This window comes from Tachysurus vachellii, chromosome 24 (genome assembly GCF_030014155.1).
Source record: "Tachysurus vachellii isolate PV-2020 chromosome 24, HZAU_Pvac_v1, whole genome shotgun sequence".
Lineage (NCBI taxonomy): Eukaryota > Metazoa > Chordata > Actinopteri > Siluriformes > Bagridae > Tachysurus > Tachysurus vachellii.
The window spans coordinates 9,930,456-9,947,882 of record NC_083483.1 but is presented as its reverse complement, the minus strand read 5'-3'; the positions used below and the strand labels follow the sequence as shown (position 1 = coordinate 9,947,882).

At 38.1% G+C, this 17,427-nt stretch overlaps 1 protein-coding gene across 7 annotated transcripts in view; it reads right to left on the bottom strand.

Moving 5' to 3' along the window:
• The window catches only part of atp11a (ATPase phospholipid transporting 11A), an 81,732-nt gene that overhangs the window by 53,784 nt on the left and 10,521 nt on the right, over positions 1 to 17,427 (bottom strand). For 6 of the 7 annotated variants that reach the window (XM_060860001.1, XM_060860002.1, XM_060860004.1 and 3 more), the window contains exon 1: positions 13,525 to 13,694. The exons of the other annotated variant lie outside the window; for it this stretch is intronic. In XM_060860001.1, coding sequence (XP_060715984.1) covers positions 13,525 to 13,599 — 75 coding nt within the window. In that variant the 5' untranslated portion in view covers positions 13,600 to 13,694. Of the gene's footprint in view, positions 1 to 13,524; positions 13,695 to 17,427 lie in introns of those variants that run through there. 7 annotated transcript variants of the gene reach the window in all.

The following is a 17,427-nucleotide window of genomic DNA, read 5'->3' as shown; positions in this document are numbered from 1 at the left end:
AAAAACAAAAAAGTGAAAACAAAAAACAAGCAGAAAATATTTAAAAATTCTCAAACAAAAAGATTTTAAAACAAGCCAAAAGTACTAGAAAACAATACTTGAAACAAGAAAGTTGAAAAGAATATTTAAAACAAAGCTAAATTATTTTACATTTAACATACAAACCCAACAAAGACTTTAGGATCCCGTATGTTCAAGTCTAATCTCGAACCATTACAATGTGAACATTTTTGATTCTACAAAGAAAAACAAAATAAGCGGCAAAAAGTAGAGAACGTTAAAATACAAAACGCCAAATATTTAGATAAACTTTCTCTTTTTCAGGCTTTTGATACTGTAATGATTAATTACATTGTAATGATGAAATGATTATACCCTTACGGATCACCAGGCGAATAAATGCACAGGATTCTCAGTACTGAGAATTTACTGGAAAAGCGGATAACTGGAAACCAACTCCAAATATAAAACTACAGATATTACGTTATAAAACCAATAAATAAAATATTAGTCAAATATTATTAGAAACATTATTGAAAACTACAGATATTGCACTGATGCTCTTTCTAAACAGTTCTTCTAGACTTTTATCATTTAGATTTACAAAGAAAAGTTGACAAAGTATGAATAGAGCTTAATTTCTAATAAATTCCTAAATTAATAAATTACTTCGACTAAATAATTCATCAAAACATTTCTCAAATGTGAATTAAATAACTAGGGAATTCACTAAAAGTGAGTAACTATTTTGGAGTATAAACTCTTCATGCTTAAGTTCATGCAATATACCATGATTTTTCATATAAAAGTTAAAGGTAAACAAAACCACAACATTCTAGCGCTTGGGCTACTTTTATGTAGCAAATGGCCAGAGACTTATGACATCATGTTTATCTAACGGTGTTCACTTTGCAGAATGATAGCACACCCATTAGACGGAGTCCATGCATCTACTGTTGAAACAGCCAGAACATTCGATTCTACTCTGGCTTCCTTTGAAACCAGCCTGTAACATAGCGTTCTGGCCATCAAACGGGAAGTTGAGTCAGCGAGCACTCTCCAGCTGTGCTCTCAGTCTGTGTGATCACCCATTTCCAGAAAGACACAGAGAGAGAGAAGAGAGAGAGAGAGAAGAGAGAGAGTCTGAAAGCCAGGCTAACTTTAATTGATCCTGCTTTTTCAACCTATAATGGTCCCCTCTTAGCATTCATCGCCATTTACTGCTGTCCATGTTGTAACTCGATGCAATTAGCATGCTAGCTCTCAGTCGGTCTGTCGGTGGCTTGTTCCCTCTCTTGAGGTGGTGTCAGACCGATGTTTTCCAAATGAACATAAAATATTGAAACGCTCAGAGCTGCCGTCCATTATCGTAAAGCATCGATGTCTTTTTAAAGGATTCTCATTGGGCCGAACATTAACAGCAGGCTGTAGGATGTCAGTTGATGGAAAGCGCTGATGGGTACACGCTACTGTTGGTTTACAAGCAGGTTAAAAAGGGTATAAAGAGTTTATGAGGCTGATGTTGGGTTAATATAAGTAAACATGGGAGGCTGAGGAACTGCTGAAGGGAGACGGTGTAGTGTGTTTACAGTGTACAAAGGCTTGAAGTGTAAGATGGGGAGAAATCAATGATTTGGCAGGTTGTCTTTTTTTTTTATAAATGAACACAGCCTGTCGGAGCTTGCTGATTGGTGCAGAGAAACTGTTTGTTTAAACTGTGATCACAGACTGAATCTATTATTAACATCAATCCATGGAAAAATAAACGGAACCTTATGGGACATCCTGTGGAAAATTAGCAGAAATAAACTCCGCTAAAAAAAAAAAAAATTCCATACGCACAAAGTACTGCAGAGTCCATTGTAAACGTTAAGTGCGTCATTGTTTATGACTTAACGTCTGAGATCTTTTTGTCACACATTTTAATAAAGTGTGCAGTAGAATCTAAAGCTCAGTGAATTTCACGAGTCACTTAACAATATTTAAACATTAAAAGCTTAAAACATGTGAAGGTTATACTTTCATTCACCAGGGAAACCAACGTTTTCTAGAAGTGACCTGAATACCTGCATATAATCCGTATCCATTTCATAAACATCTACATATTTCTGTTAATGTATCTACATGTGTTGCCAACTTGAATATAAATAACGGACAAAAGAAGTGTGCTAAAAGTGATCTAATAATGTGTAGTACGCAATTTATAACAGCTTATTGTTGCGATATTCTGCACTCCATTACATTACACTCTATATAGGAAGCATATGTTATCATCTTGCACCAGAGTTTAACTACGTGTTAATTCCTGAATAACAACAAAATCAAAATCTTTGCCTATTGAAGAACACAAATTTCTTCTTCATTGGTATACAGTCTGAATGTAGATCTCTATTACTGTACTTGTGCTATATATGTGAACACGTTAAACTACTCAATCTTGTTAAATTAGAAGAAGAAAAAGGCTTTAATATTGCCACACATTGCATTACAACACAGTGGCATTCGTTTATTTGCAGATCGAGCAGCTATGATACAGTAGAGAGGGTTAAGGGCCTTGCTCAAGGGCCCAACAGTGCAGCTTGGCAGTGCTGAGACTTGACCGTCCCTTCCACAACCCAGAGCCTTTAAGCACTGGAGCTACCAAAGTTAACAAAAATCTGAATCATTGTCAGCCAGAGTGAAATCATGTAAGACGTTTTGCTCTATAATACAGTCATTTTCGAGTTTAACTCCTAAACTGTAGTTTTGTCTTTTGCATAAATCTTTCCTCTTCATGCCGTTTTTTTTTAGCCACTGACACTCTCTTGCTCATTAAAAGTCTGGGTCCTAATTTCTCTAAAGCGGTAGTCTGATGGCTTGTATTATAAGAAGTGCTTTATGTAAAAACCCAATTAAATTGGACAAGTTCTCCATTCAGCATTTAGCTCCTGTGGATCGTTTCATCCCACTGCCAACAGCGAAATATGCTTCTGCTCAGATTAAAGCAAGACGATTCATTTTTACTCTTTTGTTCATGCTGGAACTCATCAGGTACTAGAAGAGAAATTTGTACTTAGTATGACAGGTGAGTTAAGACAAAACAGACTGGTAGGGAGTGAAAGAAAGAGTGAGGGACAGAGGGAGAGAGAGGGAGAGTCAGAGATAATAGTTTAAACACTGCGTCTTGTCCAGAAGCTCAAATCTCCATCTGGATAGGCATGTGATGGCCCCCAGGGCTTCGAGCAAAGATCACACGCGCTCTAGTCTGTCGCTCAGGTTTTAAAGCAGGTTGGGGTCGAACACACACAAACACACACAAAACAATCTATTCTGTGAGGGCGGTTGATGCCAGTAATATATGTCTAGCCCCCCAGACAGTGATGTGTAATCCTTCCAGTTTGGGATCATCACTAAGACACTGAAAAGTAAAAGAGGCGTTGCTTTGTGAACTGACAGACAACATGATTGACAGGTGAATAGAAATACCTCCTCTTGGCCTGACTGGCTGGATGTTCACAGTAGCGGAGTCTGAGGCTGATGGATTAGATTCAGTATGTGAGAGAATAGATTCAGAATGTGAAGCCATGACTGAAAAGTAAACCCTGGAGGAGGTTTAGTGTGTTTAATGTGCTTGCTGTGGCTCAACATCAAACACGGGCCACAGACAAACGTAGCTCATCGTGACATACCAATTGGTCTGGAGAAACATTCTTTTTTAATCTTGTTTCCAAAATCCAGGTTGCATCAGAGCTACACAATCTCACACACCTAAATTTGAAATGTAAAAACCAGACTCAGCGTTTTCATTGAGGTTCTCAAATTTTCTTTTCTTTTTCGAAATAATCTTGAAAGTGTCCTACATGAATAGTGCTACGGAAAATATTTAGCTAAATGTTAGATGTTTGCTAAAATCACACCAGAACTGCCCAAATAAGAGCCAGAGCCTAATTTAGAACCAGTTCTTTCTTTTTCAACACCCAAAGCACCGGCTCTGTACCAGGAAAAGTGGTTCTTAAGTAGCACCAAAACGTTGCTGGTCTAGAACACTTGCGTCAAGGGCTGGGTGTGGGGCTGGGGGCAGGGTTACTGTGACCAAAGTGGTTAGCGACATTTTTAAATCATTTTCAGGATTTGCCGCGTTTGGATGCCAATGTAGGTTCGCAAAGCCATGAGCATTAACAGTAAAGCAACATCCACTATTGTTGATGCTGTGTTTGCTTTTTCCGCTGCTGCGCCAACGCTGCCGTATAACGTTGTATACAGTGACGTAAGACTTGGCCCTGTGATGGGTCTCTAGCCCATGGAAAGGCAAACCGGTTCTTAGAAGGTTTGCCAGTGGAACCAACTTCGAACCAGCACTCTAAACCAGCACCTGTTTTTTTCTGGTGGAAAGGGGGCATTACACACTTGTATGTCTGTAGTTTTAATCAAACACATCTTCAAGACCAGTAATAATGATCGTGAGCAGTAGGCCACAAAGCTGGCTGAGATTAACGACCATCTTGTCACTGCGAGTCCTTTCCTGGTTGGTGTTAATTAAAACTGGGAGGCAGGGGTTCAGTAATCAAAGCCCCCAGGTGCCTTTTGTTCATAATCAGAAGTGGAGATGTACTGATGGACATGTGGAGCTGAGATCACAAACTAGCTCAGGGACTCATCGTTCATTATTAGCCTTCGTCACTATGTGAAATTAATCAGGTCCAGAATGTCCCACCAATACCTGGTATTTTCAGCTATACAAGTTATATTCTATAAACTAACATATATGATATTCGACACAAGCTGTATCATAAATTTTGCTACAGTACAGAAGCTAGCCGGCTTCCTAAACACAGCACTGCACTAGCAGTTAGCTTAGCTACTTGATAATCTGCTTCACTTTAGTTTGCTAACAAGCTAGCTACTGTTATTCTAATAAGACTATTCTAACAAAACTATATGTTAGGCTATGAATTATATTGTATTATAATTGTATAATTACTCATCTGTAACATAGTAAACCAGTGTTAATGTATTCATTGATAGAGACTTAAAAGCACTTTTGTATGTCGCTCTGAATAATGATCGTCTGCCAAATGCCCTAAATGTAAACAAATATAATTATAAGTATTTATACAGGGTCTCTAGCTAGGAAACATCTGGCAAATTATCATATTGTGTTAAACAGTAGCATGTTTGTTTTCTTATTACAGGTTACCGTGAGTCAGGATCAAGATTGCTAGCTAGATGGCTAACATTAGTCTAAGAATTAAATTGTGTATACCAGGAGCATGGTCGCTAACTAGACAGCTAACATTAGGCTAAGTATTGTGTAAACCAGATGCAAGGTCGCTAACTAGATAGCTAATATTAGGCTAAGTATTGTGTAAACCAGATGCAAGGTCGCTAACTAGATAGCTAATATTAGGCTAAGTATTATATTGTGTAAATAAGGAGCAAGGGTGCCAGCTTGATAGCTAACATTAGGCTAATTATTATATTGTGTAATTCAGGAGCAAGCTTGCTACCTAGATGGCTAACATTAAGCTAATTATTATATTGTGTAATTCAGGAGCAAGCTTGCTAGCTAGATGGCTAACATTAGGCTAATTATTATATTGTGTAATTCAGGAGCAGGCTTGCTAGCTAGATGGCTAACATTAGGCTAATTATTATATTGTGTAATTCAGGAGCAAGCTTGCTAGCTAGATGGCTAACATTAGGCTAATTATTATATTGTGTAATTCAGGAGCAGGCTTGCTAGCTAGATGGCTAAGATTAGGCTATTATATTGTGCAATTCAGGAGCATGATTGCTAGCTAGATGGCTAACATTAGACTAAGTATTATATTGCTTAAAACCGTAATAAATTTTGCTAGCTTAGATCGCTAAAATTAGGCCAGCTATTATACGGTGAAAATTTGCTTCCTTTCTTCATCCCAAGTTTTGCCTTCAACGTTTTGGTTTTAACAATTTACAGACAAGAAAAAAAGCAAAATGCTGGGGAAAAAACGCAAAATTGTTTAAAACAAAACTAAGCGATAAGGCATGATTTATCCTGTAGCTGCTTGATGGTAGATAATCTGAAGCAAAAAAAAAATAAAATAAAAAAATAAAAAAAACATGTTAATCCTGTTACTTCTAACACCATTGTTGTACTTTCATTTTCAGCAGCTTTATCACAATGTTATTAGTACCCAGTGTCTAATGCAGCGGAGCAGCTAATATGTAATGCCTCCATCACACCGTGTTCATAAAGCAGTGCTTTCAACAAAATGGTGGACCGTGATGCTGATTCACATGCCACACACTACCATGGTAACAGTAACTTTGGGCTTCTGGCTAATGCACTGGAATGAGATCTCAGTCTTCAAAATAAAAAAGTTAAAATCAGACTGATGTCCTGGTTGCTATCGTGGCGTTCACCTTCTCTGATAAAATTATTTCACCGATTAAAGCATTCCATTATAATAAGATTCATTGTCTATTAGCCTTTGACAAAGCTTCGGTTGTATTCGTTATCATGAGAACAACCTGTTATCACCTACTATTGCAATGTAGAGAAAAAAAAACACCAAACATCATCTGCTCTATTCAGGCTTCTGTTGCATGTGGAAAAAAAAAATCTAAATCAGCCGACAAAGTCTCTACGTGTCTGAATCACACTTAAAGACACGCGTGCCTTTGACTAGTATGCTGATCATCCAGCATCTCAGTACTGAACCTGGTGTGTACCATTTTATAAACAGATTTATCATCTGCTCTGCTTGCTGTATCATGCTGCGAGTGTAGACAAGTGACTGAACGCTGAGAGAAAATAAGGGAATCAATCACTCTCTGTGTGCCAGAGGTTTTGTTTGTTAAGAGCTGATTACAGACCCAGGTTTCTTCTAGAACATTCTGCGTGCTCGTCTACACTGTTCAGTTCCTGCCTGGGATTTTTCTACACCTTGTGTTGTTTTTTTTTTTACAACAATTATTCATCCACACATACTCACATTCCTATTTACAGTGATTCCAACATCCCAAATGATAAATAAATAAGATAAAAAATATGACGAATAATTGTCTGGTAGAGAGAGATATACGATTAACAACTGTCGCAGGATACATTGTGAACTCTCTGCTTCGGAGAGAAGCTCATCATACATTTTGATATCAATCTAATCAACACATGCTACATGGAAATCCTTCCTGTTTATTTACTCTGCATTTTAAAAAGGCCCCAGAACAAACATCCACAGGAGGGAAAAAAAAAGAAAAAGCCTGATTAACAGACTAAGCAGGACGAGACTCATCCAATACTGATGCTGAATTTTAATGCGGAATTTTAACAGCAGCTGGATTCATGCCTGGATTTGTTAAAAATCATGCAGAACGTAAGCAGGTGCTTTCCAAGTTGCGTCAAATAGTTCAAGTTCATATGGCAGGCTGCAAGTATTGTACACTGAACTTATTTCATAACATACCAGCGACCATGAAAGTGCGCTATAAATCTTCATCATAAATCGTTCACACATCCATCAACACCTTAATTGAATTTTTTGAAATATTGCTAGTTAAATTTTATTTTCTCAGAGGCCAGACTTCAAGCATTTGTCGAGTATATTTCGAAAAATTGTTGCAAATTGACAACATTCAACAACGGTAAATTTATCTAAAGCCAAATAAAAAAAAAATAATAATTCTGATCTTCAAAATTCAAAGTGTTAGCCATGTTAGATAATTGCTAGCATTGGAAAATAGTTGGGGTATAGTCTTTTTAACAGAAAATAGAGCTTTAAAATCGACTAAAATTGCTACCTTTCACGTCAATGCGGGTCATTTGTTGTGATCTAGAGCTGTTGGTTACTTCACAAGTGCATATAATTCACAATAATCGTAAATTAGATGCATAATTAAGTAAGAAACTAGACATTTTTTTACCAATAGTTTCTTTTTCTGTCCTCTTCCTCTCTCGGAGCTTTACTGCTTTGTTGGCATCAGGATACATATCACACATCGTGTGTCGTTTATAATGATATTTCTGAAACAGAGCTTGTGCTAAATATTTTATATCTATGTATTATAACTACAATCTGGTCTAAACCAGAAAATGGTTATTTTTAGTTTGTTTGTATTTTCATGTGTAAAAAATGTTCTAAATGCATTTATTTTCATTAACTGTGACTGACCAAACAAAAAAAAATGCTTGCAGTCACTAAATTGATCTGCTTATTTAGGACACATCCATCGAAAGTACTTTAAACCCATCAGCAGCTTTATAATCTCCATTCTGTCAAGATGCCTTTGCTGGTCTTTATAGATCTAGCCCTTGGGTTTTAGTCTACAGCTGGCCAAGTCAGTCTTCATCCTAACGTGATCTGAATGTTACACAACACTTAATCCTGAAGTTCCACTTTTTCCCATCACAGCCTCCAGTTTATAGAGGATCCAATGATCCAAAATTCAGCAGTCGTCGAAAAACCTGTGGTGTTGATGTGGTGTTAATTGTTTACTTCATGTTGGCTCCATCAAGGCCGTTTCCCCTGAAGGACAACATGGCCGTTCAACGTCAGTGTCCATCTATCCATCGGGATTCAGTCAGGTTATTCGTGCTGCGCTGACAAAACACTGTTTTTAACGGATCTGTATCATATGAAGATGAAGCGTCAAGCATTGTGTCAGCTAGATGTTCAAGACCACAGAGAAAATCAGTGAAGCCAAACACCTGACATGCTAAAATGCAATTGACTATAAATAAAACAGTTAGCGCAAACTTTCACTTTCAGTTGCACACCTGCTAAAAAGTACCTAAAAAAAAAAAATTCAACCCCAACGTATGGGAATCCGTGTGTAATCTGATGCGCTGACTGAGTAGAAGTGAGAACAACACCAGAACACCTGCATAACTCTCTTCTTCAGTAAGATAAGACAATTTTATCTTTAAATTATTGACTGTCGTAAAGCATGAACGAATGAGTCACAAATAAATACGGAAACTAAAAAAAAAACAAAACAAAAAAAAAAAAAAACACAATGATTCTTGCTCAAATTCCCCAATTTCCTAAATAATTCAGTATAAAGACAGTAAAAGAAATTCCACACTTGACCGGTTTAACCTCATCTTAATCACCAGTACAAGCAACACTGATCTCCTGCTGCGTCAAACAAGCGATACCATCGATCGCCATCAACTCTGAAATGTTGACTAGTTAAAAATGGAGCTTGATGATGAACGGACAAATCGTGAGAGAAACGAGGACACGTGATGTCACTGTTAGCATCTAGCCTTAGCTAACCAGGTGCTGGTAAAGAGATGAAGAGCTGATGCCTGAGAACAAAGTCCTATAAATATCCTAATTATTATTAATGTCCTCTAGATGCTACGTAGACAAAACTACATTTCCTCCAGAATCCTGTGGTTCCAATATATCAAACACTCTCTAAAACTATTGTCCTTTCGGTTCTCATGGACGTAAAGAAAAGGAAGACTAGAAAGTTTTCTTGCTTCGATTTTGTCCTTTCTGTCTTTTTTTTGTCAGTGTTTGCTTTTCAGAGTTTAAGTTTTGACTGGTGAAGTGTTTCATAGTTGTGGACTTGGAATTACACCAAAACACGCTGCTAGATATTAAGAAGAACGAGAGAATAACCTCAGTCACTGATTTGTTTTTTTTTTTTATCTAATCTCAAACCGTTTCCCAACTTCTGCAGTAAGCTTTCTGAAAAAATCTCAGTGGTGAACCACAAGAAAAAAAAACCCAACTGATCATGTGAGCAAGATGAGCATCTGGGCCTACAGACCTGTGGGTTGTATTTATATGAGATATTTCAGTACAAAACCCCGGCTAATTAACCCGCTTTCATTAGCTGGCGCCTGGATGGCGCTTGCTAATCTCATAGTCGGTTGATGTCCATGTTAATGATATGCTTGCATCCGTGGCCTTGATCTCACAGGTGATTAATTTAACCAGCGTGACGGAGCGCTAGCCGAGCATTTTACTCTTCATTTGAGATCTGTCGTATCTATTAGACGCCGCCATTAAGCAGCCGGCGACGTGAGCTGGGGCCGATCGCCCGTGCGCGTGCTTCTTCAATTTAGTGCTGCATAATCTGCAACTGCGATTACTGAAACAGCAGCCTGCACTTCTTTTATTAGACGAGCGTGCGGTCGTGGCGTATCAGAACAAACAAAGTTTATAAGTGTGCGTAGCTGGGATAAGTGTTCCACTTTAATACAGCGCGACCTAAATGGAAGAAGAGCGAGCATCTGAGAATACCTTATTATTAGAGCGTAAAGAAATGCAGAGCGGTAATGGGTCAGCGCTCTTCACGGTAGATTGGTGGTCACCTTGGAAGTATTATGCCTTTCTGTTCTGAAGGAACGCAACAGTAAATGAGGAGCGCAGGAGATGTCAACTGGTGGTCAAGGAATAAATGGTATTCAGTGATTGGATCCATCAAACTGTATTGTTTCATATTTCAGAAACCAATCACTTACATTCAAGTTAATTATTTACGCATTTACTCCTCATTTGAAAGGCATAAGCCATTTGTCTGTTCTGTTCAGAATAGAGGCGTCATATGATAAAGCTTCACATGAGCAGGCCATTTTTCCTTCAAAGCTGGTGATCAGATACGATGCCTACAGTACAAAGAAAGGTTTCAATCATCCGCAATATCCTGATCTGAGTCACTCATTTGTGTTGTTTTTTTTTCCCCATGCAACACATTTTACTTGAATAGCCCTGATGTATAGAATCAAAAGACACAGTTTCCCCCAGACACAGAGCTTCATGTCTCATTAGCATATTGTGTAAGAGCTAAGTACCACCAGTTGAGACCATTTATTGTCCATTTTTTGTCCTCTGAGTAAAGATGGGACATGTTTCTTCGGGCTTTGCAGGTCACATGCTAGCTTCGTGACTTCCTCAGACAGGCACTGGTTGTTTCTCTTCTCACACATACACACACACACACACACACACACACACAATCTCTGAATCCACAGCCAGGGGAACAATCAGGCTGATGACTGTATTCTCTGATCACTGTGCTGCCCATTTCCTTCTCCTCTATTCTACAAATGCTGCACTAGAGAGACAGAAATTTTCCCCAGCATGAACGCCTGTGATAAGAAACAACGCTAGTGCACTTTAACGTCATCCTGCTCGAGAAAAATTTGTATACAAACATAATATTGGTACGTTTCCAAATCCGATATAAAAATCTGAGCTTGTCTAGATTTGGCTTGACCTGGTCACTGACTGATGGATGCATGTGATCACTGTGAGATTAGCTGGATGTGGCTGATCACATGACCACAGCCCTTCCTCCAACAGCAGCATGATCAGCTGACCTGTCCACTCGGGGTTAATCGCCTTTAACGTTCCAGACCAGCTAATTACTGTAGCGGAAAGATAAAAAACCCAAGACAGAACAACAAACAAAAACGTCTAACGCTTCCTGAGCACCGGGATAATATCAGTGCTAAAAGATATAAGACGCTATAATGCGTTATAGTGAATTGCAAATCCAGCGTCTGCAAGATTTAGCATTTAGGCTGCTACAGAGTGTTAGACATTTAATATATAATATATATGCTTATACTGGGTGCAGTAAGTTCTCATGGATGCTATATAACAAGTTATAAATACATTTAGAATGCTTTATGAATACAGAATTCACGGTACATGCAAATGTTATTTTCGGTACATCGGTTACTTGTTCTGTCTCACGATTCCCTCCGTCTTGACCATCGGCATTATGACGGGCGTAACAGATGCTGTTTAAGGTTAGAATGTCATAAGTCTGCTTATGACATATAATGAATTCATAATTTACAGTTTTATTCAAATTATATGAATATTTTGTTAAAGTAGGAGACGACTTTTTTTTTTAAATTCGGTGGAAAGTTTAACAATAGGTACACAATAAAGAAGTAACACCCCAACACACACAAGCACACACACACACACACACACCTATAAACTGGATCTACAAGATGTTTTATTAGGAAACAGCTAGAAAAACTCGCTTCATAGCTTCACATACAGGCTTTTAGGCAAGCTCTACCGTCGCTCATCTAAATTCAAAACCTTCAAAATATAGTTTTAAAATATAGTACAGCGACACAATTAGGTTAAAGCCTGATTAGTTTATTGCGTTTGCTCTCTAAATAGCGCCGTCAGGATGAGCCGCCTTAGCGAAAACAGCGGGGGCAAATACAGATCTTTCTCCATTCTAAAAATAAAACTAATAATTAGGACAGTGTCAAGGTTGTACCAGAAAAAGCTTAGTCAGGAAAGGCTGTGCATGTGAAAGCATGAGAGCAGGGAAAAATCATTCACGGCTCTAAATTTAAACATTTAGAGCTCTTTTTCATGGTCATCCAGGATAAACAAGAAGAAGGAGGATAAACAGCAGGAATCTTTTTTTCCTCCTGCAGCAGCACTGCCTCAGGACAGAGAATCTTGAACCAGAAATGTACTTATCCTTTAATTAGATAGTTATCACCAAGCATTAAAGAAGCGGTATGGAACTATTTTGTCGATCTCAACTGATTTGCTCTTCACATCAATAAAGTATCTCCACAGAATACAACACCGACGTGGACCATCAACACCAGATCAGTCAGGACAAGCAGGCATCTGTTTGGTGGCTCCTCAAGCCTTGTGTTTCCTGGTGTGGTTTACACTCAAATGTGGCTTGCTTCATTTGTTTGAATTTACTGAATGATTGTAAACGTACGCTTTTCTTAAACCTGTTTTCACACTGTTTTCACACGTGACAGCATGTAGCCTCACTTGACTCTATCGAACGTGACATGACGTCACAAACGTGTACAGAGAACACAACCGTATCGAGTCACCAATTTTTGGTCTTCATTTTTCTGCTATTATTATAAGCAGGAAGACATCTCACCTCTTCCGTCCACCGAAACGTTCTGCCATTTATGCTGCACTTGTGCTGTGGAAACTAATGATGACATCATTGGGTAAACCAATGGACGAGTGCAAAGCCGAGTACGAGTCGCGTTCGCATTCACTGCAATCCGGTTTCAGTCTTAACTCCCAGAGTGAAGGCATCCTCTAAGATGATATTTGCAGACTTGCCAACGGGGAGGGTATATACACACACACACACACACACACACACACACACACACAACCATTTAACTTATTTGTAAAGTGTTAGAAAAACTATTCAATTGTCAAATCTATCAAAATATTCAGCATTTTCAGCAATAAAAGAGACTTTTACTCTACGAATAAGGACTTACAGAAGTGTCCCACAATGCATTGCCTCCAGACTACATTCCCACTTACAACCACATTCCAATAATACTTCAGAAACAGTTCATGAAACACTCCCATCACTTTAAAAGAAACACCCGAAGCTCTGCGAAACGACTCAAGATATCAAAACAACAATCTCAGGTTTAAAAAAAAAACAAAACAAAAAAAAACCCACACGACCCCATAAACCCCTGAGAACGCAGATCCAGAGGAGGCTAAAAATACATAAAAAGACACAAACAAAAATCCGAAAATTCCCCAAAGGTTTGTAAAATAAAAGCAAGGCGACCTGTCGCAGCATGCCGTCTTCATTGAGCCCAGCTTCATATCTGTAGATCGTCTCTCTCTTCTCTCTCACACCCATAAACTCCAAGCTGTGCTCTGATAAGGTCTCAAAAATTCCCCAGATAAGTCCAGCGCTGTGTTGGTCTGGTACTCGTATGAAGTGTGGAAGTTGATTCAGAGCGTGTGCTGTATGTTGCAGGGTTTCCAGTCGAGCTGGAGTGGTGAGACTCGCAAGTGCTTTTATAAAGTGATGTCTGGTCGAGCCTGCTTAAAATTCCCACGCTTTGAAAGTATGCTTCTGTGTGAAGAAGCAGGACCGGCCTCTAATTCCCTCTACCTTCTTGCCATTTAAAGTCACATGATCTCTCAAATGATCTCAAATGAAAAAAATAAAATAAACAGTTAGGGCAGTTTCACTGGTTTTATTTTTATTGTGTGAAACCAGAAGTTGGTCTGATCAAACATAGCTTTGTTTAACGCAGCTGTTGAGTGTTGTAGCTATTGAACATTTTGAGATCCAGCTAATCAGCATCTCGAGAGAATCTTAACAGTAGAATCAGGCGTTAGACAGGCAGATCTTCAGAAACAGGCTGCTCACAACCTCGACAGTCACATTGATGCAATTCTGATACAATGAACAATACAGCCAGGATGTTTTTTTCAGAAACAGATACTTCATAAGAAATAGCTACTCCTTATTTTTAACTACCACTGCATCCGTCTCATTCACCTCTGCATCTACGGCATCTGCTTAATCACATGCTGCAGAACCAGTCAGTATCTACTGCATTCGATTCATCACATACTGCAGAACCAGTCAGTATCTACTGCATTCGATTCATCACATACTGCAGAACCAGTCAGTATCTACTGCATTCGATTCATCACATACTGCAGAACCAGTCAGTGTCTACTGCATTCGATTCATCACCAACTACATTCGATTCATCACCAACTGCAGAACCAGTCAGTATCTACTGCATTCGATTCATCACATGCTATATTCAATTCATCACATACTGCAGAACCAATCAGTATCTACTGCATTCGATTCATCACATACTGCATTCGATTCATCACATACTGCATTCGATTCATCACATACTGCATTCGATTCATCACATACTACATTCGATTCATCACATGCTGCATTCGATTCATTACATACTGCATTCGATTCATCACCAACTGCATTCGATTCATTACATACTGCATTCGATTCATCACATACTGTATTCGATTCATCACATGCTGCATTCGATTCATCACATGCTGCATTCGATTCATCACATACTGCATTCGATTCATCACATACTGCAGTGCCAGGCAGTATCTACTGCATTCGATTCATCACATACTGCATTCGATTCATCACCACCTGTATCCGACTCAGTTTCCATCATATAAATGTAGATTACAGTCTTACTTGTAGCCATCAACTCTCTACGGTGACACCAGCATTTAGAACACAATACCCACTACTTATTTTGAATCCTACTTTAAGTGCGTATATTACTTTTTAAAAATAAATATGCTTATAAGCTGTAAATAGTAAATAATTAAATATTTCGTGATAATTGATTATGATTTATTTAGTACATTACTGGAATGCAGTGTCTCTAAGCAACATTGTTAAACAGTAGGTTGATGATTAAAAAAAAAAAAAAAAAACATGTTTTAATACTCTTAGATATTTTCAAAATGATCAATGTGTATCGGGAGATTTTGATGTGCTCATAGAGCCCCACATCACATAGAGCAAAAACGTCACCACATTTCAGACATCTACAAATGAGATACTTCAAAAAAAAAAAAAAAAAAAATGCATACTTAAAAATGTAGTATGCATACTAAGAAAATAAGTGCATACTTAAAAATGTAGTATGCATACTAAGAAAATAAGTGCATACTTAAAAATGTAGTATGCATACTTAAAAATGTAGTATCCATACTACATTTCTACATTTTCCGTATTTAATTTTTTTTTAAATATAGTGCTGATGTTTTTTGCTTTTTGTCATGTAAGTGCTCTATGAGCAAACCAATAAAAGAGTTTTAGAACGTTTTTTTTTTTTTTTTTTTTTTATTTTGTGTTGACCAACCTACTGTTTGTTTTATCCTGTTGCTTAGAGACACCGCATGTCAGTAATGTACTAAAAAAATCATGATCAATTATTAGAAAATAATCAATATTTACATTTTATATATGGAAAGAAAGAAAGGGGGAGAGAAAAAGGGACGAGTCAAATAAAAAGACGAAGGGAAGTGTCAAGTAGAATAAAAGAAGAAAAGTTTGGCACTAAAGTTTCAGAGTGGACAAGTGAGGAGAGGAGAGTGAGGAATAAAACAAAAGCAATCAATTCAATTCCTTTGGGAATAAATTGAAAGTTGTTGTCAGGACACTCAATCGTATTGCTGTAAATTATTAAATGTTGAATCGTGTAATATATTCTGTGTGATACTGTTGTGTTGTATTTGATTCAGGAACTAGTGCACTCCCACCTTCCAGATCCAGCTAATCGACATCATCTGAGCATCTGAACATCGGTATCAAGTTTTACAGAGGCTTTTAGAGAGGCAGATCTCCAGTACCGGATCTTTTCATGGAACTTTTCATGTTACATCCAGTTTCAAGTTTTGTGATGGGTATGAAAAAGGTTCAGAAAGAAACCTCCATGACGTAGCTGTTCCTACAACCAAGTTAGCAAACGAGCATTCTAAATGTTCACAAATACGCATGCACGATAAAGACCCGCACAACTGGGGTACGGTTCTGTACAAATGCTATGTGAAACCTGTGATTATCGGCCCTTCCCCAAAACAAGGACAAAATCACTCAGGTGTGTGGACAAGTATTTAGTTTGAGAATGGTGTAAAAATGCACATTACATTTTTAAAGGTGGGGTGCACGATGTTTGAAAGCCAATGTGGACATTTGAAATCACCAAAACAAACACGCCCCTAACCCAAATGGGTGTCACCCCTGTATTGATAGCTCCGCCCCCACACATACATACGTAACCCAGGCAACTATTATGGCAGAACCTGCTGGGGCAGATGGCCGAGGGGATATTTTTATCAATAAATATACTTCATGAGTAATACTATGGTAATACACATGTGTTTTTGTAGTACTGTGTGTTGTACCGTGAAAGGTTTCGCTCCGTTTCACACGGAAGACTTTCAGTTCTCTCAGCGCTGGAAAGCTGATCCTATATTAACACGGGTCCTGCTTCTTGCCTTATCGTAAGCCTTTTTACGCTTTCATTTTTATCCTCCATGTCAATGTTTCAACCGCTTTCTGCTAATGTCAGACATGTGCACTGAACACTCTCCACCGCATACTGACAAGACACGTAACAAGACACGTAACAAGACACGTGACATAGTTACATAAAATAAAAAATCTATACTTTTTTAAGTATGCATACTTAGAAATTTAGTGTGCATACTTAGAAATTTAGTGTGCATACTTACATAAAAATAAAAAATCTATTTTTTACCTTGTCACGTGTTTTGTTATGTGTCTTGTCAGTATGCGGCGGAGAGAGTGTTCAGTGTGCATGTCTGACATTAGCAGAAAGCGGTTGAAACATTGACATGGCGGATAAAAACGAAACGCGAAAAAAGGCTTACGATAGAAATTTAGTATGCAAACTACTTCAAAAAGTAGTATGCATACTTCAAAAATATAGATTTTTTTAATTTTTATGTATATACAGTAACAGTAACTTACAGAGTTACCCTAGACCTCATGGCACATAAGTGTACAATACAAATACAAGCTTCCGAATCTTACAGGCTGTAAATCTGATTGGTTATCCACACTTCTGTGTCTACGTACTGTTCAACACTGACACATCGAGCTGTCAGGAGACGAGACAAGGTGAGGCTCCGACATCCACTT